At 43.0% G+C, this 24931-nt stretch overlaps 2 protein-coding genes across 9 annotated transcripts in view; one reads left to right on the top strand and one right to left on the bottom strand.

The window, feature by feature from the left end:
* mthfd2l (methylenetetrahydrofolate dehydrogenase (NADP+ dependent) 2 like) overlaps positions 1 to 4715 on the bottom strand; it is a 14888-nt gene extending 10173 nt beyond the window's left edge. Inside the window, exon 1 of one of the 2 annotated variants that reach the window (XM_056603094.1) lies at positions 4409 to 4715. Coding sequence is in view for 1 of the 2 variants with exons in the window: in XM_056603093.1 (XP_056459068.1) it covers positions 350 to 504 (155 nt within the window). In the remaining variant the exon portion in view is untranslated. Of the gene's footprint in view, positions 1 to 349; positions 605 to 4408 lie in introns of those variants that run through there. The other variant, XM_056603093.1, reaches the window with a different exon arrangement.
* Positions 4351 to 24931, top strand: part of slc20a2 (solute carrier family 20 member 2) — a 41122-nt gene continuing 20541 nt past the window's right edge. For 3 of the 7 annotated variants that reach the window (XM_056603092.1, XM_056603086.1, XM_056603087.1), the window contains exon 1: positions 4351 to 4671. The gene's annotated coding sequence lies outside the window, so the exon portion shown is untranslated. Of the gene's footprint in view, positions 4672 to 15051; positions 15623 to 17125; positions 17388 to 19332; positions 19414 to 24931 lie in introns of those variants that run through there. The other 4 variants (XM_056603090.1, XM_056603089.1, XM_056603091.1 and 1 more) reach the window with 4 other exon arrangements.

Below are 24931 nucleotides of genomic sequence, written 5' to 3' on the forward strand. Positions count from 1 at the left end.
AATAGAGCGATATCCGATAGACGTTTCGGATACGGCTGTATCAAATTAGTTGTCAAAAAAACATATTTATTCTCCGTTTTGTGTTGTTGTTTTTCTTGTTGTTGTTGTTCTTCTTCTTCTTGTATTAAAAATAATGTTATGTTCTTTTTTCTTCGTTAACTGCCGTATAGGAAGTAAGAGACCAGACATTGCGACGCGGGTGCCCGGGAAAACGCTAAAAATCAGTATCCTCTCTCAGCCTAATCTGTCACTTCCATCCTTTCTAACACGTGACGCTGGCTCCTACACCGGCAAAAAATCGCATCTCTTCAAGCGAAAAAACTGTAGGGAATCATTTATTATATCCTACCTTGTAACGGTTTGGTGTAAATGCCTTCTCTGATTTTCGTATTTTCTGTGAACCCGTAGTTTGCCTCGGCAGCAGTGATGGTGTAATGCGAAACCGTTACAAATCCTAAAGGAGGAGCGTAGCGGAGAAACAGAGGCCGCCATGTTTGTGTGCATCGTACAGTATATAGCGTCGCTGTGCCAGTGCGTACGCCCGCGGCGTGTGTGTGCGTGCGTGTTTGTGTGTGTGTCTCTGTGGGGCACACACAAGAGAGTGCCTCCTATTGAAAGACTAAATTATATCACAGCATTATTTAGGCTACTATAAAACAACATTCTACTTACTTTTAGATATATTTATTTGTTGATAATAATAATAAGATCTGACCCATAAGTAGTGCAAGGCAACCGTTCTGCCCAAATCAGTTTCCTTTCATAGCCGCACCAATATAGGGGTTCTATCTCAAATGGGGTGATTGCCATACAAATGTAGCCATTGACTTAATCTATGCTGAACATCTGAGGGCATTTCTCACTCCCCACCCCAGACATCCTCAATCAAACAGCCCAAGGGGTCCAACTCATGGGACGTCCAAGCAATGCTTGTTAACCTTTGAGTGTATTAACCGGAACAACGAGTACAATTTTATTTTTAAATCATTTCGATTTATTATTCATAAAAAATGTAGGCCTACCTTCAAAATAAATATATGTTATCAGTGTTGACGTCTCTCAAGCAGACTACTTTAGGAATTTTACTTGATTCTTACTCCATGTTTTGAAAGTGTATATTCCTCCTTATGTAGGCTATGTTCTCCATTCTCCACCAAATATTTTATTGAGATGTTTCTTTTGGTCAGAAAGGGTAGCCCATAGGTCTAGGCTGTGTGTTAGATTACTGCCCTCCGAGGGTCATCAGAGCGCACTATCGATGTGACTCAGCGGAGAGGCCCATGGAGGAAGTTATACGAGGTCGTATCAGAGGATCAGTCCGTGTATCTCTATGATATTAATAGGGGCGGATCTATAAGAACATAAAGCGCAGAGAGAGCCGGGCTAGAATACCAAGATGTTACCCCGACCGAAATGTTATCAGCCGGAGTTCCGTACTGATTATCGGCGCTAAAAATCAACAGTCACATCGCATTTGACCGACACTCCTGAAACGACTTGCCTAAAGTCAGCAGGTGAGCATAATTTCCTCCGCTGGACTGACTTCCTCGCTAATATACTGCACAGGATAATCAACTACTGTAAAAGAATATAGGCCTATGTGCTGTTTTGTGTGTTAAAGCCTCCCTTGCCTGTGCAGAAAGAAACCCATTCAAATAGAGTATAACATTTTGTATGCATTTATGTATATGTATATAATACGAGATGGATAATGAATCGATTCAAAGATGATTGTTAATGCTGGGTTTTCACTTTTTACCGCACTCCTCTGACAGGAAATATGATTTCCAAACCTGATAACATTTCAAACCTCAACTTCAACTCACAATCTTGACAAATATAACATAAACAAAGGCGAATGGGTGGACAAGGCTACTAAACAATGGCACTTTACAAGTCGTAACAATATGTATGAATATCTATTCATATTTTAGAAACTTGATCAAGTCCCAATGGAGATGATTGTGTCCGTGGTTGAACGGATAAAATCTTTATTTTTGTGTGTGTGTGTGTGTGTGTGTGTGTGTGTGTGTGTGTGTGTGTGTGTGTGTGTGTGTGTGTGTGTGTGTGTGTGTGTGTGTGTGTGTGTGTGTGTGTGTGTGTGTGTGTGTGTGTGCGTGTGTGATTGTAGGTTGTCTGTTCAGAAACTACATCAGCATAAAAGACGAGCAGTTCTTTGACATGGGGAAGGACATACAGCCACACACACAAACACACCCCCACACACACACACACACACACCCACACACCCACACACACACACACACACACACACACACACACACACACACACACACACACACACACACACGCACACACACACACACACCACACACACACACACACACACACACACACACACACACACACACACACACACACACACACACACACACACACACACACACACACACACACACACACACACACACACACCATGTGATTTACTGAGGCCGATAAGAAAACCTGCCTCACCACAGAGGTGAGGCTGCCTCGTTGAGATCATTCCATCCCATTATAATCTGAATATCTTTACCTATCACTGGGCAGTCAACTAGTGAGCAACTACTAGTGATGATGAATGAAAATCTCAATAATTGAAGAATAAATACAAAAACTAAACACATAACCATAATCAGCCAACATATCACATAATAAAATACATTTATAAAATAAACAAAATAAATAGGCATACACATCTGCCTCTGACTCTTAAAACCTAATTAGCCATTACAAATTATCAGTTATTGTGTTGGGAAATTATTCCCTTTATTTCCTTCAAATAGGGTTACTAAGATCAACAGAGACAAGCATTGCTTCTAGATGTCAGTTATTTAGTCATGTGACGAATTCGAGGGATCATTTGGCCATTCTGAAACCAAACATTTGAATGGCTTATGTTTCAACAGAGATGTCTCTATCCCTTTAATAATTTTATTTGTAAGTACAATTCCTCGACAAGTTTATTAGGCACGTCACTCCCCCGCCAACAGGGGGAGTCAGGTCATAATCAAGGATAGAGCATTCGCTACAAAGCAAAACTACAATAATTCAACAATGATGCATCACTAATTGTTGGCATTGTAAATTGATGTGAGAGGCTGCTATAATACATCCAATTCCAAATCACATTCAAGCTGTATTAAAATGAGTTAGTTGTCAAATGGTTGTTGGCAAATATGTGATTCATATAGCTCATATGATCTATCTCAATGCCAGTTTTTGATTCAGAAAAAGTCGTTAACTGCTTCCTTCCCTTGTGGATGTGTTGCAAATCAATTGAAAACCAGATATACGTACGATGTAATAAATAAATATTGTTAAGATGGCTCGTTGTAGGTGTCCCTTTGTGGTGGAATCTGTGTGTGTGTGTGTGTGTGTGTGTGTGTGTGTGTGTGTGTGTGTGTGTGTGTGTGTGTGTGTGTGTGTGTGTGTGTGTGTGTGTGTGTGTGTGTGTGTGTGTGTGTGTGTGCGTGTAACTTGTGTTGTGTTTTTCCCTACTTCTAACCTGCTCCAACAAATCTTCAACAGCAAAATACGAGATTTACAAACAGCAAACGAAAGTTTGCACATAGAAAAAATACAAACTGTTGCATTCTGCGCACTTTAGGGAAAGGGGCGTGTCTCTGCCGACGGGTCAGCCGCGGTTCACACAAACAAAATACTTTATTTTTGGTGTGTTCAATTATAAGTCAGACTAAGAGTACGCATTTGAGCACACAAAGATGTTCAGGTTCTAACAAGTTGACGAATTTCCAGCCACTCCGAGATTGATCAGCGTCACTGAGTCTACATCTACAAGACTCTTCCATTCACAACCGACCATGTCAAGGGCTGCTCTCTTCAACGCACCGCTTAACCGACTGACTGTCGTTACGTAACACCGTTCTGGTTCTGCCCTCGCATGTGACAATCTTCATAAAGGGATATATTTTAAAAGATATTGCCTGATTATCAAGTCAAACACCATGACAGGGGTATTGTTTTTAGGTATCCTTCCTATAACGTCCTGATACAGACAGTTTCATTACGAGTAAGTGCACAAGCTCCAGCAACCTGTGTTAATCATAACTGAATCGCAAAATAAGGGACATGTAATTCCGAATCCCAACATGTAGCCAACATTATCTAAATTATGTGACTCACTGCCGCAATATCTGGAATAAATTAACGTTACAGGGCTTCTTTGATTTTTGGGAATAAATGCTTTATTAAGGAGTGTGTGTGTGTGTGTGTGTGTGTGTGTGTGTGTGTGTGTGTGTGTGTGTGTGTGTGTGTGTGTGTGTGTGTGTGTGTGTGTGTGTGTGTGTGTGTGTGTGTGTGTGTGTGTGTGTGTGTGTCCCCTAATCGACATGTCAACATCACAACGCCCAGGGATGATTGACCACCACACTCGTTTCTTACTCACGCGCTAGCTTCTCTTTCTCATTCAAAGCCTGCCTCGCTGTCTCCTAAGCGCCCGGATGATGAAAGCGAGCAAATAGAAGGACAACATTTAGCTAGAATCGAGTCGAGGGGGAGCTTTCTGGGCGGGGAGTGTAGGAATCTTGATATTTTCTACATATTCACTAAAACTCAGAAGGCAGGCAGAAGGCAACCTCCCTTAACAAGAAGGAGGTTAAAACGTGGGGAGGAAAGAACGGCACGTTGTCTGGCTGTGCTATCTTGTTGGTAAGTAGATTCCCGTAGTCTAATCTTCTCATTGCTTATCAGTTGTCAACGAAATTGTACCACGGAATTCACGTTAAAAGAAAAGTGTGCTACGGAATTAGTCTGCATAGAAGAGCATATACATTTAGGCGAGCAGGCCTTAAAAACATAACTAAAATGTATTGTAACTGGCACATGGATATACTGACTAGCGGGGGCTTGCTCATGGCGATATTATGGATAGCGTGGCATCGCCTACTAACTAAATAATACAACTGGAGCGGACAAATCGGATAGATGTCATTATGGCCACTGTGTATGTTGAGACGTTTTTTGGAAGTGGCCATGCAACAATGTTGCCGCGAGAGCCATATGTGGCAGAGAAGAACTGCACGTGCGTTTCTCTGGTAGGAAAACTAGCTTTGTCCTTTAGAGCTCGTCCACGATTCTCATCGAGCCGCCGGGGGGACCGAAGGCCACAAAGGGCCAACAGAAGATGCCTTTCAGTTGTTCTCTTACGGTGTAAGGCTGAAATCATTTTTTTGTTTTGTTTTGTACTCATTCGGTCGAGACATTTTCTTGTGCGACAGTGTTGACTAGCAGGAGCCAGCTATAGCCGACGCAGCTGGGCGTGCGCAGAAGCAGTAGTGTACAACACGAGTGCCACACCAAATGTGGTGAAACGATGATGTGCCACTGCTCGGTGGAGTCCATGCGAACAGGGCTCAAGTACATGTAGGTTATAGCCTAGATGTCACGACATGCACTCTAGACCATGTGCTGCAAACGAGTATTCAGGAAACAAATAACCCCGTTCACTCCTGGCACATTCAGGCAGTCAATATTGTAGCCTGGACTTTTTTGCATGAAGGATGACTTTCTTTCGTCGCCATTCACTGCAGGCAGCGTTTAAATGTATCAAGAAAAACACTTGTGTAGTTTTCAACAGTACTTAAAGGGGACATATTATACGACCAAGTGTGAGTGTGATTAGCCTTACATGCTGTCGAAAATCTGCCCCATATGACATCAATTGTGGGCGTGTCCACCTAGATCTGTGCTGGATTGATCATTCTACCAGCCTACACAGTGGACTGAAGTAAACGTTGCTTATCTATCCAGCACAGATAGGTGGACATGCCTAACGATGTCATATGGGGCAGATTTTCGAAACGGCTTTTAAAAATCACCCTCACGCGGTGAGAGTGATTATACCACTCTCACGGTGGTATAATATGTCTCTTTTAACTTTAATAAATGACCTGACTCCTTTGGGGCAAATCTCATTCAATGGCCTTAGTAACAGACAAGGGAGCAGAGGACTGTATTGAGTGAATGGTTAATATTTATTTTGCAATAAGATATTGTAATATGGGAGGTATGCGCCTTCATTATTTACAATACTGTTATTACATTCATTATTTTACTAAGATGTTGTTACTGAAGTGTAAACATGTACAGAGGTCAGACAATACGAGACGTTAATTTCATTATCTCTCCCTATCTAGTCATAAAGTTTTGTATAGACAGATATGACAAGTAGTACTATATTATGATAAGATTGGCAGATGAAATACTTCCTATTTTACTTATTTTTCTTTACTCTTTTGACCGCAATTCCTAATTTTTAAACACAGTCAACATTACGCAATAACATAGAATAGAAACTTTAGGGCATGTAATCTAAAGGTTTTAACTTCTGTAAAATGTGACTCGTGAGAGGTCTCGCTTAACAGTTACTCAGATTACTACTCAGTTACTACTGCAAAACCTTCACCCAAGCTATAGGCTTTAGAAATGATGAAAGCAGTAAAGGCAGGGGTGTGTGTATCAGGGCAGGCCTTAGATACAACTTTATTAATCCCCCGTGAGGAGCACTCATGACACAGACCTGGTCTCGGAACAAAATAAGCAACCACGGGAGGCCTATAGAGTGCATTTAAATGTGGTTCTTTGTTCTCTCGTACCTCTATGTTTTTTTGTTCATGTTTTTTAAGATTTTGTACCCAATGGGTTGAGGTTCCGACTCTTGAGAGACCTCCATGTCAAGATTTAATGTGTTTTTTTGAGCATGGTGTCATTGTATGGTCCGCAGTATTGTATGAGGCTGAGGCTGATTGAACTCTGGGGTTTGTCAGGACTTTGACCTTAGTCACTGTCCATTGTGTAATGCCCCAAAAATGGATTCACATTGAATTGCGGTTTCTGCGGTGCCGGGACGTACCAGGGACGTATCAGTGTGACGCCTTAAAGACTGTGTTTGAGAGAATGATGTGGTGGTCCATTTGTATTGAGGAAGTGTGTGTAATCTGTGTCCTTGCTGAGAAAGGCAGGTGTTTCCTAAGTGTGTGTGTGTGTGTGTGTGTGTGTGTGTGTGTGTGTGTGTGTGTGTGTGTGTGTGTGTGTGTGTGTGTGTGTGTGTGTGTGTGTGTGTGTGTGTGTGTGTGTGTGGTACGCGTGATTTATCTGTTTATAGTTCCTCCATAGTGGTGAGGGCCTGACCAATCTCTGGCGCCACCGCTTGTTTCAGACCATAGCTTAGTTTATCTTCGACCGCACCGTACAATGAAGGATCTCCTCCATTCCAATTTTCTACATTCTAATGGATGTATTTCATGTATGTTTAGGATCTATACATGAAACCTTTTCACAGACAGAAAGACTGATATTTTTTTTAAGAAAATTAGTAACCTATTACATGTACCAAAATGTAATGTATGTGTACATTATTAGTTGATCACTTGATCACTCAGTGTCTCTTAAACAGAACAAAAAAAGCTTTTCCTATGCTCGTGCCATTGTGTGATAGTGGGAAAAATAAGACTGTATGGAAAACACCCTTACTGGAACACCCCACTGCTTTCCTGGACGATGGGGGCCCTGTTGAGTTTACTAGTGTGGGTGTGTCTTTGTCTCTGTGGCATGGATGGCAGTTGGTACTGGGCCTGGCACTGCCGAAGTCAGAGACAAGGTCCCCTTCTCTCTGATCGGCCCACCTCGCCCTTGGAACACAATCACACTGTTATGTCTCAGATCCTCTTTGCCATGGCAACGTCACATGATAGGCCATGGACAAGATATTGAGAGTCCTTTGTTTGCGTGGTTCTGTGTTTGGGCACTTGAACTACAAGTGAACACTGTAAAAATGTTTGTTTTACTTGTTGCCTGAAATGAACTGAAGCATGTTTAATGACATGCAACAATGTGTAGTGATTCACAAGACTGGAGCTGAGAAAACAAGCTGGGTTTTCTGAGCTTGTGAGAACTTGAAATGGGAACATCCAAACTGGTTTCCTTAATACCTGCAGTAATTACACTGCTATATTGAGTTTTGGGGGGACTAAGTTGACAATGAACATTTAACTCATCAAAATGCTGTTTACTACAATACTGATTATTACCATGGTTGTATGTCTGCGTTAAGATAGCAATTTGATGTCTCATCTCATGTGAAATAACAAAAAAAAAAAAGGTTAATATCTGCAATTCTTCTACACAAATCACACTACCTGCGAAACTGAACATAACAATATAAAACTGAGTTCAACAAATATTCTTCCTAAAATAAATGGCTAGAGCTGTGCTTGCTTAATACTAGCATCTATTAATTAACTAGTGTCTTTTTTCTGACAACTCCTCATCGGAGCAGTATAAAGGCTTTTTTCTTTTTATTCTTTGAGATGGTCTGTTGCTAGTTACTTTAAAGATGTGCCATTCAATTTAAGAAGCAACATGGATTTCTGAGATACCTACTGGATGTTTAACCTTTCTATAAGGCTTAATGGTTCAGGGGACACCTAGGCTTACCTCTAGACGCTAATGGTGCTTTCACACCAAAAGTGAAGCGAATATTCTACATGTGTTACTTGGTAGAGGTTGCCCGCGAAAACCGTGTGATTCAGCTTCAAGCGAAATTTGCGGGAAAGTTCAAATATTTCCATTCAAGTCGTTGCCTTGACCCCGGGTCATAGAGGAAAATGTTGTTGATTGCTTACAGCCCGGTAGCGGTGGAGAAGGGCATCGGAAGTCGGACAATGTTGCAAAGTTGCATAAACAAATTATATGTATTTTTATTTAAACCAAAATTGAATTGACTTGTAAAGTCAATAAAATGTTGGTTATTTTTGCTTATTCACTATTAAATGGTAGCCTTCACTGTGCACAGAAAGCCATGTGCTCTTGACCAACACTTTATAATTCGGCTCGGCAGTCAAAGTCTTGTCAAATCGGGTGATAAATTGATTATATACCATGCACTCGAGCTATATGTTTGTTATAAACTCCCAGAAAGGGAAACCCCAATTAATCAGTTTCCCTTAAAGGGACTCTCACCTTTGTTGCATTTTTACACTTTTTTTGGATAAGGTTAAATTGGTATTAATAAGGTAATAACACTCTAATATGCAAGACAGACCCACCAGGAGTAAAAACAAACAATTATTTTACTCTCCTAATATTTAGTGAAAACTTCAACCAATAAAATTCTTCGGACCGAATGACCTTATTGGCCGACAGACCTGTCTGTTTGCTGCATGGATATATAAGGTTTTCCGTCTGCTTCTTGTGGCGCATTCAGGCCCTCGTCATCAAGGCGCGTCCTCAACTAGAGGGTTTGTTTTGATTCCACGGCAGACAGTAGCGAGTAGCGACTGACGGTGGCAGACCAAAGTGGTCCACGGCGTACTGAAACTGCACCATTCAGTCCGATTAGGGGACTCATCTCGGACTCAGACTCACAAAGTTACCCTCCTCTGGAGCCTCAGGAAGACCTCCAGACTGTTGGCCACCAACTGCACCATTCAGTCCGACAAGGGAACCCGATTCGGCCTCAGAAGCCAAGTGGTCCCGCTCCCCTGGATGATTCTCAGGACCTCCAGACCGTTGGCAACCAACCGCACCACTCAGTCCGATTAGGGGACCCGTTTCGGACTCAGACGCGAAGTTGTCCCGCTACTCTGGAGCTCCAGACCGTTGGCAACCAATCGCCACACTCAGTCCGATTACGGGACCCATTTCGGACTCAGACGCGACGTTGTCCCGCTACTCTGGAGCTCCAGGAAGACCTCCAGACCGTTGGCAACCAACCGCCACACTCAGTCCGATTACGGGACCCATTTCGGACTCAGACGCGACGTTGTCCCGCTACTCTGGAGCTCCAGGAAGACCTCCAGACCGTTGGCAACCAACCGCCACACTCAGTCCGATTACGGGACCCATTTCGGGCTCAGACGCGACGTTGTCCCGCTAATCATAAAATTACAGTGAGCCCCTGGTAGATATTATGACCCCTGGGAGTCTAAACATAACCCATGGGAGTCTAAACATAACCCATGGGAGTCTAGAACTTTTGTACTGTAGCGACCCTGGGGCAGTTAAATACTTTGTGTGTTATGTGTTACATTATATTTCGTTGTCCGTTATGCCAGTTGTTCTATGTGCATGTATTGTACTGTTCTTCTTGTCAATCAGCGTGGGGGCGACTCATTAGGTCAGCTGGGGGAGGGCCTTGGAAGAACAGGAGGGTGGGGGCCTGCACGCGAGTGAGACCGTGTTGGGGTTTGCCGGGGTAACCGGGGTTTGTTTTGTGTCGGTTTTCTGCCGTTGGTTACAATGTTACGGGTTTCAGTGACCTGGTTTTGGTTCATTAAAACTACCTTCAACTACTAATGACTCGACATCATTATGTCACCGGCGAGGTCGTTACAGTACTCAGTAAAATAACGCTTAGGGGGTGGGGCATTGGAGGAAGGCGGGATGATTTGAATGTGCTGTAATTCTCAAATGCAACAAAGGTGAGAGTCCCTTTAAGCTTGTGAATTTGAATGTTAAAACAGGTGTTTCTGTCGGAACACACACAAAGCTGAGGACAGCCCTTTCAAGGCGCGTCAAAATGGAAGGTGTGTCTCTTAAGTTGTATAAACCAATCCACCAGAATCTGTCTGGCTCCGTATTGGAGCTGTCTGTGCTGGGCCAAATTTAACACAATTTATTGTCATTTGTTTGGCAAATAATTATGTAATGGTAACTTAAAATGGCAGATGTATTACTGGACAAGGTTATGTGACGTGGCTATTTCTAGCTCAATCATATCCCCCCTCCACTGCGTTCAGCAACAGAGGGCCAGCTCTGGATATGTGACACTTTGAAAGCTAAGGGGTTAGGGGTGATGAACTTATAGAGGGCGAGGACTCCTATATCACTGTAAGCTAGCAGGACTGTTGGACGAGGGAGAGGCCCGCACACTGACAATAGTGTACAGGTGTCTCGACACGCCACAAGCACAAGTTGAGGACGTATGTTTTCGTGAACCCTGGCTTATGTTTGCTTTCAACCTAAAATGGTGTGTTCAGGCTGTGATAGTGCTGTGGAGGCAGCTCAAGCAAGTTCAACCAGTTTGTTAAAATACGATGTTTAAGGTTTTGTAATTTTCTATGATTTGTTTTTTGAACACAGTGTTGTCCAGGGTTTGTAAGAAAGTACATTGTTCTTGCGAACACGTGCTTTTGGCAACTGGATTTGGTTCCCTCATATAGCAGGCCAGTGGTTGGTAAAGGTCTCCGGTTCTGAGACAATTTGGCTATGGACAATCACAAAGTACAGACTTTCCTAATTTAATAGGTGACTTTCCTTGTCTTGTACATTAATGTGTTGATTGAGATTTCTTTAGTAGTTCACTATTTGACTTTGAATCATTGTTTCATTCCCTTTTGAAAAGCAAGCAAATGCACAGAAAAGTGACTTTATATATTTAACATATTCTAAAGGACAGATATGACCATCATTTCTGTCCCAAAAACACAACATAAGGTAAATAAGATAATGCTGCTAAGCCAGACAAGGGAACCGGTTCTTAAAACGGGGGCAAAGGTGTTTCTCTAAGCGCATGTCTGCGGTGTGAACCAACGGAGGTTATTATGGGTTGCCTCTTTAAAAAAAAACATGCTGCCATTTGCTGACCAGGTGATGACATCTTCATAGAATTTCCCACATTCCACCCCCCCCTCCCCCCCCCCCACACCCGTGTCCACTCTGGCTACACGTGTGTGTTTGCTCGCCAACCCCCCTGAAAGCAAACTGCCACGATGGGCAGTACATATGCTTTAGTCAACATCAACATGTTGATACATGTTGATAAGACCCTGGAACTTCATAGAAGAACGGGCTTAGTTTCCACAATACTCACGCTGATCTCGCAAATCTGTCCATTATGACCCCCCTGGCGAGGGTCCATTTAATTAGTAAACACATTTCAGTTGGTCATGATGCATTGGCTGTACAAAGAATGTGGTACTTATATGAGATCTGTTTTTATGCGTAGAATAAAAAGAACAATTAAGATTTCCGATCAGATTTGTACAGCCAGCCAGTAGGCCGACTTCATCAGTACACATCACACGACTGGTCTTGACGAACAGTCTTGCCTTGTCGATCGGTCTGTGGTCTACACTAGGACACTGGGAACATTTGGCAATGCAGATTCCCCGCAACGATTGTACACGCTAACTCGTCAAATCCCGCGGGAACACGTCCACTTTGGTTATATCAGTAAGTATATGTTCCTTTCCTCTGGGATACATGATACTCTTTTCACTATAGCAGCACTTCTGTAGGGATGTGCTATTCCACAGACAGCAGGTCTATAATTCTAAAGCCACAGTAGAAACAGAAATAGAACAAACTAACGATGGAATATGGATTGATCGACCCCCTCCCCGTCCCACATGCAGCAAACATTTCAAGCACTATTCGGAAGCTTAACTAGGAGAGCAACAAGTCCTTTTGTATAAACCTGCAAATACAAAAGGACTTGTTGCTCTCCTAGTTAAGCAACAGCTTTAGGCCAATTATATTACAAATGTCAAAAATAATTGGGCTATGTGTGATTTGTAAACATTGTATTCCCGATAGCCAATTCAGCGGTTATGAGGATCTGGATGTTTGTATCTTTCTATTAGCTGTTGCCACCGCAATCGCAGATCTCAGTATCGTTCCACCACCCCACACAACGTGTGCCGTGGCCTCTAACACCAAACGGTGTTGGAGGCCACGGCACACCAAACGGTGTTAATGCCAGCCTGAGCCCCTCCTGGCTCTGCGAGGGGCTGGCATTATCATGTGTCTTGAGAGAGACACCCCCACACTACCCGACCTCAGCCAGGATACTCCCCTCTATCGACCGAGTCATTATTGGCGGGGATTTCACCGTTTGGTAGAAGGAACCTTAAGTATAACAACAGCTGTCCTGTCATAATGTAATAAGTCATAAAATACTGTTATAATTCTTCTTCTTAAAATAACTTATTATTATTAACTTATTTGCACCACAAGCATTGAGCCAGTTCGGTCATTCATCGTCTTCACCCGTACCGTAGACGCTGTTGTCAGCAAGGCTTGTCAAATCCATTAACCCTAGTCCCTGAACCATTCATTTCTGTGTGAAAGGATAAGGAAAGACTAACGTTTTAATTGTACCCCATACAGTTGCAGAATTCTGCTCTCATTTGATCAGAAGGTTAGGGGGAAAATCGGTTGGAATTAATTTGGCCCAACAGGATTAAAGATGACCCAAGAATTTCTCTCCCCCCCCACCCCCCCCCCCCCCCCCCACCACCATAGAGTCCGGAACACTCCAGGACCACCTGTCACACACAGTCTCCCTCACAGGTCAACCTGCTGCGACAGCGCCAGAACACAAACAAAAGCACCGCGGCCCACATCGCTCTGATGCCCTGCTATCTTCGTGAAGGTCTTTTGAGACAATGTTTTACTTAAATATGTAAATTCTGAGTTTCATTTTATTTTGAAGATTATCTTTGACCTTGAAGAGAATGTAGTGTATTCAATTATAGCCAAAGCTATTCAATATGGTACCTTCCACATAGATATTTAAATGTCTCTCCCTACACTGGAATGCATCTTTGTGCCGTCATTAATCAGGGACTATGGTCAATTTACCACAATGAGCCTGATAATTCATTCAACACTATTTAAATGCCGGGTAGTTAAGGTAATGATTAAAAAGGTTAAGGTTGCTCTAAAGGTTAAACTCTTAGGTTTAGCTTTCCTCTTGTGGATAATTCATAAAAATGTAGAGAGATGTCCCCTCTGCATGTGGCCCTGATAGGATTAGCAGCCAACCAGTCACATTGTCCACTCGCTTGCTGCTGCTGCTGTTGCTGCTCTAGTTGTCATGTGAAATTCCCTTCCTTATTGAGTCTGCTCCAAACGGCATTCTTCCGACAGCTTTAATTCTACGGCAGCTAGAGCTGGACATGTTTTTGAGAATTAATCTTATTTTCGTTTTTCTTGTAATTTCCTTTATCTCGAATAACCATTTGGCGGTAATCCACTGATTCGCCGGCCTAATCTCTCCGGCCGTGTGTGTGTGTGTGTGTGTGTGTGTGTGTGTGTGTGTGTGTGTGTGTGTGTGTGTGTGTGTGTGTGTGTGTGTGTGTGTGTGTGTGTGTGTGTGTGTGTGTGTGTGTGTGTGTGTGTGCGCATTCCTGCAGAGTGGCGGTGGTCCTGAGAGAATCCTGCGTTACTTCTCTCGTGTGCACGGCAGCAGCCCTAATCAAAGGCGCTGCATAAGTCTGTTAGCTGGGTCATGTGCCGGGGGCTGGGATTAAGAACAGGAGGGCGCAGGGCCACTCCGTCCAGATTAGGGGAACACATTCTCGCTCTCCTTCTCTCCCGTTTCCTGACTTTTTCTTTACATGTCGGGAGCTATATTTGTCAAGGCATGGCCCGTGTGTCACAATTAATCATAGTTGTTGCACGTTTATCTTAGTGCAACATGATAAAGGGATACATCATGTGTATGTGACAAAAGGTATGTCCGTCCAATGACCGATATGTAGACAGACTATAAAATAAACACTGAATTGTATTCAGCTCCATTACAGTCACGTATAAGGCTTTTATTAGGCCGGATCCAACAATCACTAATACAAGCACAGTCCGTGCCCCAGTAATGCATAATAGAGTCGCTCCTGCCAAACCAAACAGATTACTGCCTTCAGCAACAGTGAGCGATGGAGGCAGGGGTCCACTAAGTGTGCTGGTTAAAACACAAATGTGAGCAAGTTGGAGTGTCAGAAAAACAAATCACTGCATTCAAGAAGATGAGATACAAAGTAGGAACAAATTGGTCACACTGATTGTAAGGACCAAAACAGGCTCTGTGTGCTTACTCACTTTGACAGTATTATGAAGCAGCGTCATGCCACCACTATGCCACTGACTAGGTTATTCTTTTCTTTAAATTTGTTGGAAGCTTAGTTTAGATTTCAATCTGGATACCCTTTGGGTGTCTGGTCTTTTCTGTGGTGTAACTTATATTTTAAACAACCACTATTTAAAACATGTTTTTTTTTTTGGTGATCATTTTTGGGTTTTGTGGTTTGTGTTCTGTGGTGTAGAACTTTTTATCTTTTCCATGTGCAACAATACTTTTGTCTGTCGCGGATGAGGTTTCCAGGGCATACTTGTTATCATGCCATTTGCTTAAGATAATTACTACTGTTAAACATGTTTTCAGGTTAACTTCAATCCCTTGCATGTGTAATAAACCTGTGGATTTATTTCATAATCCCATTTCACCACTGGATCACAACTTGCCAACATGTGACCTTTTTTTGTTTCTGCTATTTCTGGTTATCGTTCCTGATGTTTGTCCCACGTTGTTGTCTTTGTTACAATACAAACATCACTCCGCTCAGATATAACATTTAGGAAGAGATGCTATTTAGGGGATTCACGGTAGAGTGAAGCTTTTCTTGGTCCCCTCCTGAAATCAGAGCAGGGTTGACCTTTAACAGAGTAGTGGAAGATCATGAGGCTAGCCTGATACCAACAGCCCAACAGGGGAGGCTAGCTTGTTTGTTGTCATAACGCAGACTGCTTTCTAATGACGGGGATCGTAGAAGCGGTGTCGTGCAGATCAAGTTTGCAAGAATGCATTCCTGCAAACTTAGTGAGTAACTCCTCGATCACATTTGTCGGTTTAAAACTGTTCTGTTTTGGTCGATGATGAATATGACTCAGAGTAGCTCGGGTTGCCAGATATGAAACTAATTGCCATGCAAACTTAGTGAGCTGTAGCTAGCCATAGAGGCAAGCAAACAAACTGCAACTCACTGACGTGTTACAAGATTCTCCCCGACTTAAAAAGCCTTCTCCTCTTTAGAAAATGGTCTACGACCTGAGCCGTGTATGGGAATGGAAACAAAACAATTGCGCATTTGAATTTGGTTTGCAGTACCCCTTTTAAATGTTTAGTGTCAAGGTTACATATTGTACATTTTAATCAATACACGAAAATCTTAAGAGTAGGATTTTGGTGAATAGAGAAACCGAATAATTGCGATTTTGAATTTTGATGGCAGTACCCATTTTAAATATGCCTTGGCATAGTAACAAATTGTACCTTTTTATCAATACAAGAAAATCATATAGAAATTGCGTATGTTGTGGACATAAAGTTGATTAAAAGATGCAGGAAGTCCGTTCTAAAGTATGTTTCCTGCTTCCACAATGCTGTGTGCTATGTCGGAACTTCAATTGGGCGTTGAGCACTTTACAATGCCAATAAAGAGAACGAAGGGCACTTCAAGCATATGAATCCTATCATTGGTATCACAGCAGACGTCGGCCTCTCATAGTTGACCATTAAATCTGGATCATAATCTTTAGGTGTCGGTTGAAGAATGATGGTGCTCCAGAAGGGGAGAGCTCTTTGGAGTATGTTTCTATTTTAAAACTCCCAGTGCCGGTCGGAAGCCCATTGAGTTTTGGTGGGGAGCCATCTTCTATAGATGTCCCAAGCCACCTATCAATAAAAGCTTCCGATAGCATCACATTACGTCAAAGGACCTTTTGAGTGAGCAGTAAATATTAATCCATAGTCAGGTTTGCCACCACTTGGAGACCACTTTGTTTGTTATGTATTGCGCTGAATAGTGCCCAAGGGGCTCATTGGTGGTGGACAATGTAGTTGCTTTGGCCAATTGTTTGGCTTTATCCGGCATAATTTGAATTGATTTATTCTTTGTTTGACTTCAAACACGATTCACTGTACACCACAAGGAATATTGAGTGGCCCAATAGGACACTTTAATTTTTAAGTATAAGAATGGCCGTTTTTTTTCCTGATGCTGTTTTAGAGGCGGGGATGTAAAGCTAACCTTGTGGTGCAATGCAGAACTTTGGTGTGTGTGTGTGTGTGTATGTGTGTGTGTGTGTGTGTTTGTGCGCGCTTGCGTGTGTGCGTGCGTGTGTGCGTGTGTGTGTGTGTGTGTGTGTGTGTGGTACTAGGCTAGTTGCATAGAGGTCGGAGGTTGAAGGTCTTCAAAGACGCCTTGGAGAGAGCCAGGGGCGCTCTTTGCTGGCGTGTGTGCTGTTGTGGTTCTCCAGGGACCTCCCCCTTGTTCCTCATGTGGCGAGGGACCGGTGGTGTGTGTGTGTGCCGGGGTTATATGGGACAGCGCCTCCCTGCTGCAGGGCAGGGTCTAGAGGCAGCAGGTGCAGCTGACGCAGAAAGAACACTCTTTCTTTTTTTTCTTCTTTATCAGTGAGCGGATGGTCACAAGATCAGGGCCTCTGTACTGTACCGTACGCTACAGTTTTACCACGCAATCTTTGAGTACCCTTCAAGCAAACAGCATGTGCCCGAAGAGGAGAGCAGCTTATGGCCACAGAGCCTGCGCTGCAACAGGAACGGCTTGAGGTCCACGGTGGACGTGAGTAAAATCATTGGTGTGTGTGGGTTTTTTTTTTTAAAAGTTGTCCGGGACGCAAGATTGAAACGGCTCGTGATGATAAGATCACTTTGACGAGGCGACGATGTTCCCTCTCCTCTGTGTCACACGCCTCACGATGACGACCAGGATTTTGTTCAGTAAAACAGACACCACCCTAGGCATTACTTGCGTCGCCGCTCAGATATCTGACTTGGCATCCGTGTTATTAACAGTCCAGTCCCTATCCTTGTTATGGAAACAGAGCAACAGGAAAGGCAAAGACGAGGGTAGCACGCCACAGTGTGAGTGTATCCGTCGCAGGGCCGGTTGCTTTTCAATTGGTCAGGTTGTAGTCTTGCTGTTCTATTGAAACTGCTACCTAATAAAATGAAGGCATTCATTTGGGCTTCCTCTCGCTCGGCAGCAAGAGACCACTGTATAGAAACCAAGTTGGCTGAAGGCCACTAAAGGATGTGTGGACATTTTGAATATGTGATTGGATGAGCTGTTACAATACTTTTGTTCACACTTAACGAATGGATACTAAATTCTGTGTGGCACCGCTAAATCACATGGGATTATGCAATGGCCGAGGACCGCTTCTTTATTCCACCCTGTTGCGGGGACCAAATAGCGGGTGACAAAGTTGAAAGAAACTGTTGTTGGTTTTGAGATACATGAAACTCACCAAAAGGTACTCCGCAGGACTTTTCAAGTCAGTGTCAGTTGTCATAGCTAACAGTAAGGGAACATTTACATGAACCTGATTATGACTCAAGACAATTTCCATTGAGCCTTAAATCAAATTTTTTGAGGAAGAGTGAGCAAAAGGGGGTGTGCTTTGTAGTGTGTTTTTTATTAGTTTTGTTCTTGCGGATACTAATCTCTTAATTGGCTTTCGTCAAAAATACTGCCTTTCACAATTTTTGTATAAATCTCTTTTCAGTTCGTCGTACATTATTTATTCATGCATTTGTTTTGAGAAAAGTGAACATTGTTTAAAGTCAAACAGAATTTTGCTCTGAAGGACAATTTATTTATTAAAAAATAGGATAATCATGATAAGCAAATCCAAATACTACCATAAATATATATAATAATAATAATAATTGAAATGTATATAGCGCTTAATATGGTACTCTAAGACGCTTATATGAAATATAATATATAAATATATAATATATAAAATACCCAAATCACATTGACATTGGCAGATATATTGCTATACATATATTCTGTTCCACATACTAGCCATGCTAATGTTCCAGCAAATGTCCCTGTTCGTAACAATGTACATCTTTGATTGGAGCAATGGCAAAAAAATGCTTTGAATGCTCTTTGCATCCATACTTCCCTCTTAGCATGTGAAATGTACACAATGCACAGGATACACCTCTTATCGTTCTTCCTCTGCCTCCTCGACAACCGTTGGCTAGCCCTCCCTTCGCCCGTCCTCTCTGCTCTCCACGCAGCCAATTAAGTCGCCTGCTGGCTCCTCCGATGCTTTTCATTGGCTGAAGGTTGCTGTGATGCAGATGCGGATGGTTTTCTTCTAAGAGCCAGTCTAGACTAGCTGTGCTCATGCTCTCTCCGCCTCTCTCTCACGCCGCCTGTCTCTCTCTCTACCTCTCTCTGCATCTCTCTCTTTCTACCTCTCTCTGCCTCTCTCTCTCTTTTCCTCTCTCTCACGTTGCCCTCTCTCTCTCTCCCTCTTGTCTGCAACACCGCCACAACCTGCTGATTCCTCTTGCCGTGGCAGAGCGCCTCTCCATTCTCCCTCAGTCTCGCTCTACCACCACCAGCCTCTCGCTCTCCCTCCTTCTCATCCCCTTGGCGTCTCCTTTCCTGTCAGTCACATGGTCATCCCCATTTTACACCCGCTTCCATCCTCCTCCTCCTGAATCTCGCATTCCTTTGCCCCATTCCCTGTTTCCTTTCCCTTCAGCCCTGTCAGTCTGTCTCTGGCGTTGAAGCTCCGCCACCTTCACACCCTCTAATGATGTGGGGAGGCATGCATGGCATAAAGGTGAGTGGGGTTCACCTCCAAGATCTCGCTCGTGGTGGACAGCTGTTCGTACGTCTGCCTGCATGTCCATCTTGTTGTTCTTTCAATGAGGTGTGTGTGTGTGTGTGTGTGTGTGTGTGTGTGTGTGTGTGTGTGTGTGTGTGTGTGTGTGTGTGTGTGTGTGTGTGTGTGTGTGTGTGTGTGTGTGTGTGTGTGTGTGTGTGTGTGTGTGCGTGCGTGCGTGTGCGCTTCGATGCCCTTGGAAGTATAGAGGCATTTATGATGTTCCCCTGTGTTCGGGTGTACCTGTCAGTGCGCGAACCTGCCAGGTTGTCAACTTGCGAGTCGTTATCTTGTGGCACGCGTGTACAGGCTAGCCTGGTTTGTTGCATGTGCTTAGCGTGCTCTGGGATGGGTTGGATGTGTGTGGAGAAGGAGGGCTGGGAGGGAAAGTTTGAAGGCAGGAGGAAGCACTGTGAGGCATTGGGTTGTGGAGCTGCGTGTCAATGCAGGCTGTTGGATCGTGACAAGGCAGTGTGCAGCAGCTGAGGCAGTGGTGCAGTGGCTTCTCTGCTACGTTAATTAACAGTTACGATAAAAGGGTGTCTTCCTGAGGGATGTGGGAGGAGGTCATTGTTGAATATCCCATTTGCCTAAAATGATAATTGTCATTCAAAGCCAGAATTATATTCGTGTTTTTGTATTGCCCCAAATCTGTATAAAAAATTAGCTGAGCCGAATTGATGTTTTAATTAAATTGAATTAATCAGAGCTATTGCATAAATAGCTAATTATGGCAATAACATCACAGTGAAAGGCTCTGGTAAAGCCTCATTAATGCCTTTTGTTTGCTCAGGTGGTTGCACAGGGTTTATTTCTAACCTTGGACATCCAGCATCCTCATCATTGCAAATTTCCATGCTCAGAAATAATACGTCCTGACGGCAAGCCAAGTTATGTCACAACTACGACATAAGTCGTTAACTTGGAACCAAATCAACCCACACACATTGAACACAAACACGTAAGCCAGCAGAGGGGAAAAAAAAATAATCAGGAACAGTGTGAATGGAAGTGATGGCATGTGACTGGACCTGCGTGTGTCGTCGTGGTAGCGCTGGCTGGCTGCGTTCGGGCCACAGCTGTCACGTCAGGATTCCATTTATAGAAGATTGCTGCGATGATCAAGGCCTTGGACTGCTCCTGCCCCCCCAACCCACACAAACACTGTCCTTACTGCCATCCATGTCCACCTTTTCAACACTCTACGCAGTATGACCTTGTTGTCATGGTGTATTTTAACAGCCAGGGCTTAAACGGCAGTGATTTTCACAGTGTCATTCTTTGTTTTGGCAGTAGGGGAGCCAACATCTGATGCCTAATTGTTTTATTTATACGGCTGGTGGTTCCCATATAAAATATTTTTTTAAGTTGCTTTTAAGCGAACATGGTGAAATGATCACCTTATGCTGTCAATTTATAAGCCTTCATCTGTATTCACAGTCTTTTTAATAGACACGACATCTAACTGTTAAGTGAGCCTTCTATCTGCAATGTTTTCCAGATACAACTGAAAAACAAAACTGTGGCAGTGCTGTCAAAATGGCCAGATAAGTCTGTTTAGTAGTCTGTACAGGAAAATAAAGCATCCCTGGAATACACATGAATAATTGGAAGTTGCCCTCTTGACACCAAATGAATTAAATCCTGCCCGTGCTTTTGTGTGTGTGTGTGTGTGCGCGTGTGCGCGGTGCTTGGCCAAAGGCTAGCTGCATAGAGGTCAGGTCTGCATGACCTCAGCTGTTCCAGATGGATCTCATGTCGTACAGAGGAGGGAGCTGGAACCGGCCCGAAGCTGTTTAGAAAGGGAGCAGTCTGGACCTCACGTGCTGGGGGAGAAGGCAGGAGCACGGCATCAGTTAATGCCTCGAGAATGTTGCAGTCTGGCCTCAAAAGCTGTTCACCGTTAATACCTCCCCTTCATGAGCAACACGCTTACCTCTCCCAAGGGAAAGTAGCTCTTATCATAAATATGGTGACTTTTTGGAACAGGTTGAAGAAGAGGAACCCTAGACTAAAGCTAGGGGATCTTTGCGGATGAGGGTTTTGGGTGTGTGCTGTCGATCACTCTGTAAAAAACTGGGTTTTGTATAACCCTCATGCTAATCCCGGTCCATTCACAGCCTCTTGAAGCCACGAATTTATAAAGTAGTATATTACTTTAGCCTCTTCTTGCTAAGTTGGAGGGAAGCATGAAAGTCATTTCGTTTTTGGAATAAAATTGGCATGCTGACTGGCTATTATTGGTTGACCAGTGGGGGTGCAACGGATCACAAAACTCACGGTTCGGATCGTGTCACAGTTTTTGAGTCACAGGGCGGATCATTTTCGGATCAACAACAACAAAAGAAATAACAAGACAAATGTGACTTTAAATAAATCTTCAAATGTGTAAAAAACAAATAAAGTGAAAAATTTGGTAATAATCCTGCTTTCTTTAAGCGTAGTAAATATTTTTTAAAAATTGCTTATGTCCACATAAAATAAAAACGTATAAAAAAAATGAAAAATGAAAAAACAAAATAAAGTGCAATCTGAGGCATTATTCCATCTTCTTTTTAACATTGATAGTAAATAAAAAAAATGTGTCCAAAGGAAGCACTGCAGACCTGGATGAACAACTTTAAATTCAGGATGTCTGCATAGTGGCAAAGTCACGCCCCTTCCGGTAGAGCCCATGGGACCTATGAGTTCGAAAAATATGAATGTGTTTCAATGGAGAGAAAGTAATTATTTACTGGTCCTAGTCTTTATGTGCCCTGGATAACACATACATGTACTGTATATTGTTTTTGGATTTAAAAGATAATTTTTCATGCAAAGAAAACTAAAAAAATTCTCGAAGAAGTTTATTAATGTTAAAGGGGACCTATTATGCTTTTTCGACTTTTATGACCTATAAACGTTGTTATAATGATTGATAGTCATGTTTAACCATACTAAAGTGTCAAATAATGACGTACATGCATTTCGACGTATTCCCTGCTGACTGTGCAGAGCGCTAAACACTCGGGACAACGTTTGGATTCACTTGTTCACATTTCCGGGAAATCATCTACGTAGAGGCACTCCTGCCGCGCCCCCATATGCCTGGTCAAATCTGCCCGCACGCGCGCTTTAAGGAAGGTAACCAATCACAACAGAGTTGGGTTGGTAGGAGGGGGGCGAGGGGGCGGAGAAGGACGAAACCCAGATGAGAGGAAGAGTTTCCTGAAAATCTACATCGTTTTTTTGTGTATGGTTAAACATGACTATCAATCATTATAACAACGTTTATAGGTCATAAAAGTCGAAAAGCATAATAGGTCCCCTTTAAGGTTTTGTGTGAGGTGGTCGCTTTGTGAACTACAGCCCCTTGCTGCTCTCAACGCGAATGATATACATCACCAACACTCTGGTACAGACTTGACGATCTCTCTGCTCCACTTCACCACTTTTTTTTCAAGGCGAGGATAAAAGCATAGAAAGAGGTGAAAACCACTATAAGTCGGGGCATGTGGAGAGTTTTAGTGTGTCTATGTGCCATCTCTGTGCCGAGTTCCAAGTGCGGGTGTGGTGACGTATATCATATGCGTCGAGAGCAGCGAAGAGCTGTAGTTCACAAAGCGGCCTCACATAAAACCTAAAATTATCAAACTTCTTCACGAAAATTTTTAGTTTTCTAGCATGAAAAATTATCATCTAAATCCACAAACAACATATGTGTAATCCAGGGCATATAAAGACTGGGACCAGAAAATAATTATTTTCTCTCCATTGACACCCATTCATATTTTTCGATCTCATAGGTCTAGGGATGGGCACGAGTAGCAAATTCCAAACTCGAGTGATCGAAGGAATTCCTCGAGGATCAATGGAGTAATCGTTTAATCAAATCTATTTTTAGAATGCAACGCATCTGCAGCAGGAATAGGCCGGATGATGAACGGCAATATTACCAACCAAACATGCAATGCTTATTCTCCATCAAAACAGTCCGAGTTATCAGAGTATTCATTATTTATTTTTGCAAACGTTCAAAACACATTTTCCTTACAAAAATAAATATGCGTCTAACAATTTAAATCACGTCGAACCAAGGCCTGTAACAGTTTAAAAAAAAAAAAACGAAACAAGTAGCCTAACCATTGCAAATAATTTAAAGCTGCAAATAAAACGGCAGCAAATGGACTATGGAAATACTCAGCGTTGTGATCTTCTCCTCACGCCCGGGATTACAGCTGCGTCTTGCGGCGGTGAAAATAGCCGACACCCTTGGTTTCTGCGGGTCTGCTTTCCCGACTCACTGTTGTGTTTCAGGAGAATATGTTGCCCATAGTACTTTCGATTTCGCTTGGCATATTTTACATTTCACCTTATGATCTCCTATTTCTTTAAAGTATTTCAATTCTTCGCTGCGCTTTGCTTTAACCGCCATCTCTTAACTTTTTTAATTCTGTCGTGCCTGCACACGGCACGGAACGCGCCACACAGAAATGGATACATTTAATTTGCTTTGTGCCCACGGCATGCGTTAGTGGCGCTGACAGAAAATTGATAAATTTGCTTCAGAAAACTTTGTTTGTGTGTGTATATGCAAACTCGAGTTTGCCTGTCCACCAACCGAGTTCATTTGTAACGAGGAGTACTCGAGTAATCGATTCCTCACGCCCATCCCTACATAGGTCCCATGAGCTCTACCGGAAGGGGCGTGACTTCGCCACTCTATTGCCTGGGGTATGTTTAGAGTCTATGCCCTCCCCAGGCAATGCTGACATCCTCATCCTTTTTTTTTCATCAAGTATCGTAGCGAAATACAGTTTCTGTTGTGTTTTATTTGGCATTTTGTAAATCCATTGATTTCTGTTTGAAGACTCATTGCTCGTTGACCGGAAACGGAAAGGGGGGCTGGTTGTAGTCTTTTCGCTCGGTTCTAGCCCTACTGTTGATACGGAGAACCGAGCGAAAAGACTACAACCAAACATAAACAGCCAATTTCCGGTTCCGGTTCCGGTCCGGTTTCCATTTCAATGGGATTTACAAAATGCTAAATAAAACACGACAGAAACTGTATTTCGCTACGATACTTGATTAGGAACGTCAACGAACACCACTAGATCGGTGAGTTGCACATTTCTGAAAACGAATGTTTAGGGTTGTTTTAAGGACAGGTTTGTGAATGCCCAAAGCCAGCCATTCTGTAGCAGGCAGGGGCGATAGTCAACATGTCGGTGTGTCAACCACTTTATTTCATATAGTCAACATGTCGGTGTGTCAACCACTATATGTCATCCGAGAAAAACCAGAAAGGGGGCTCAATGTGCTTAATACCGGAATTGTCCTTCAAACATGCGGCGATCACGTGAAGGCACAACCTTTCTTTTTTTTTTTTCAGCCGATCCGGGGATCACTTGCATCCCGAACTGAGGGTTGATCCGTTGCACCACTATTGACTAGTAATTTTAACAGTTGATTGTGGTTATTTTGCGCCGTTTCTAAT

Source organism: Gadus chalcogrammus, chromosome 11 (assembly GCF_026213295.1).
Source record: "Gadus chalcogrammus isolate NIFS_2021 chromosome 11, NIFS_Gcha_1.0, whole genome shotgun sequence".
In the NCBI taxonomy this organism is placed as follows: domain Eukaryota; kingdom Metazoa; phylum Chordata; class Actinopteri; order Gadiformes; family Gadidae; genus Gadus; species Gadus chalcogrammus.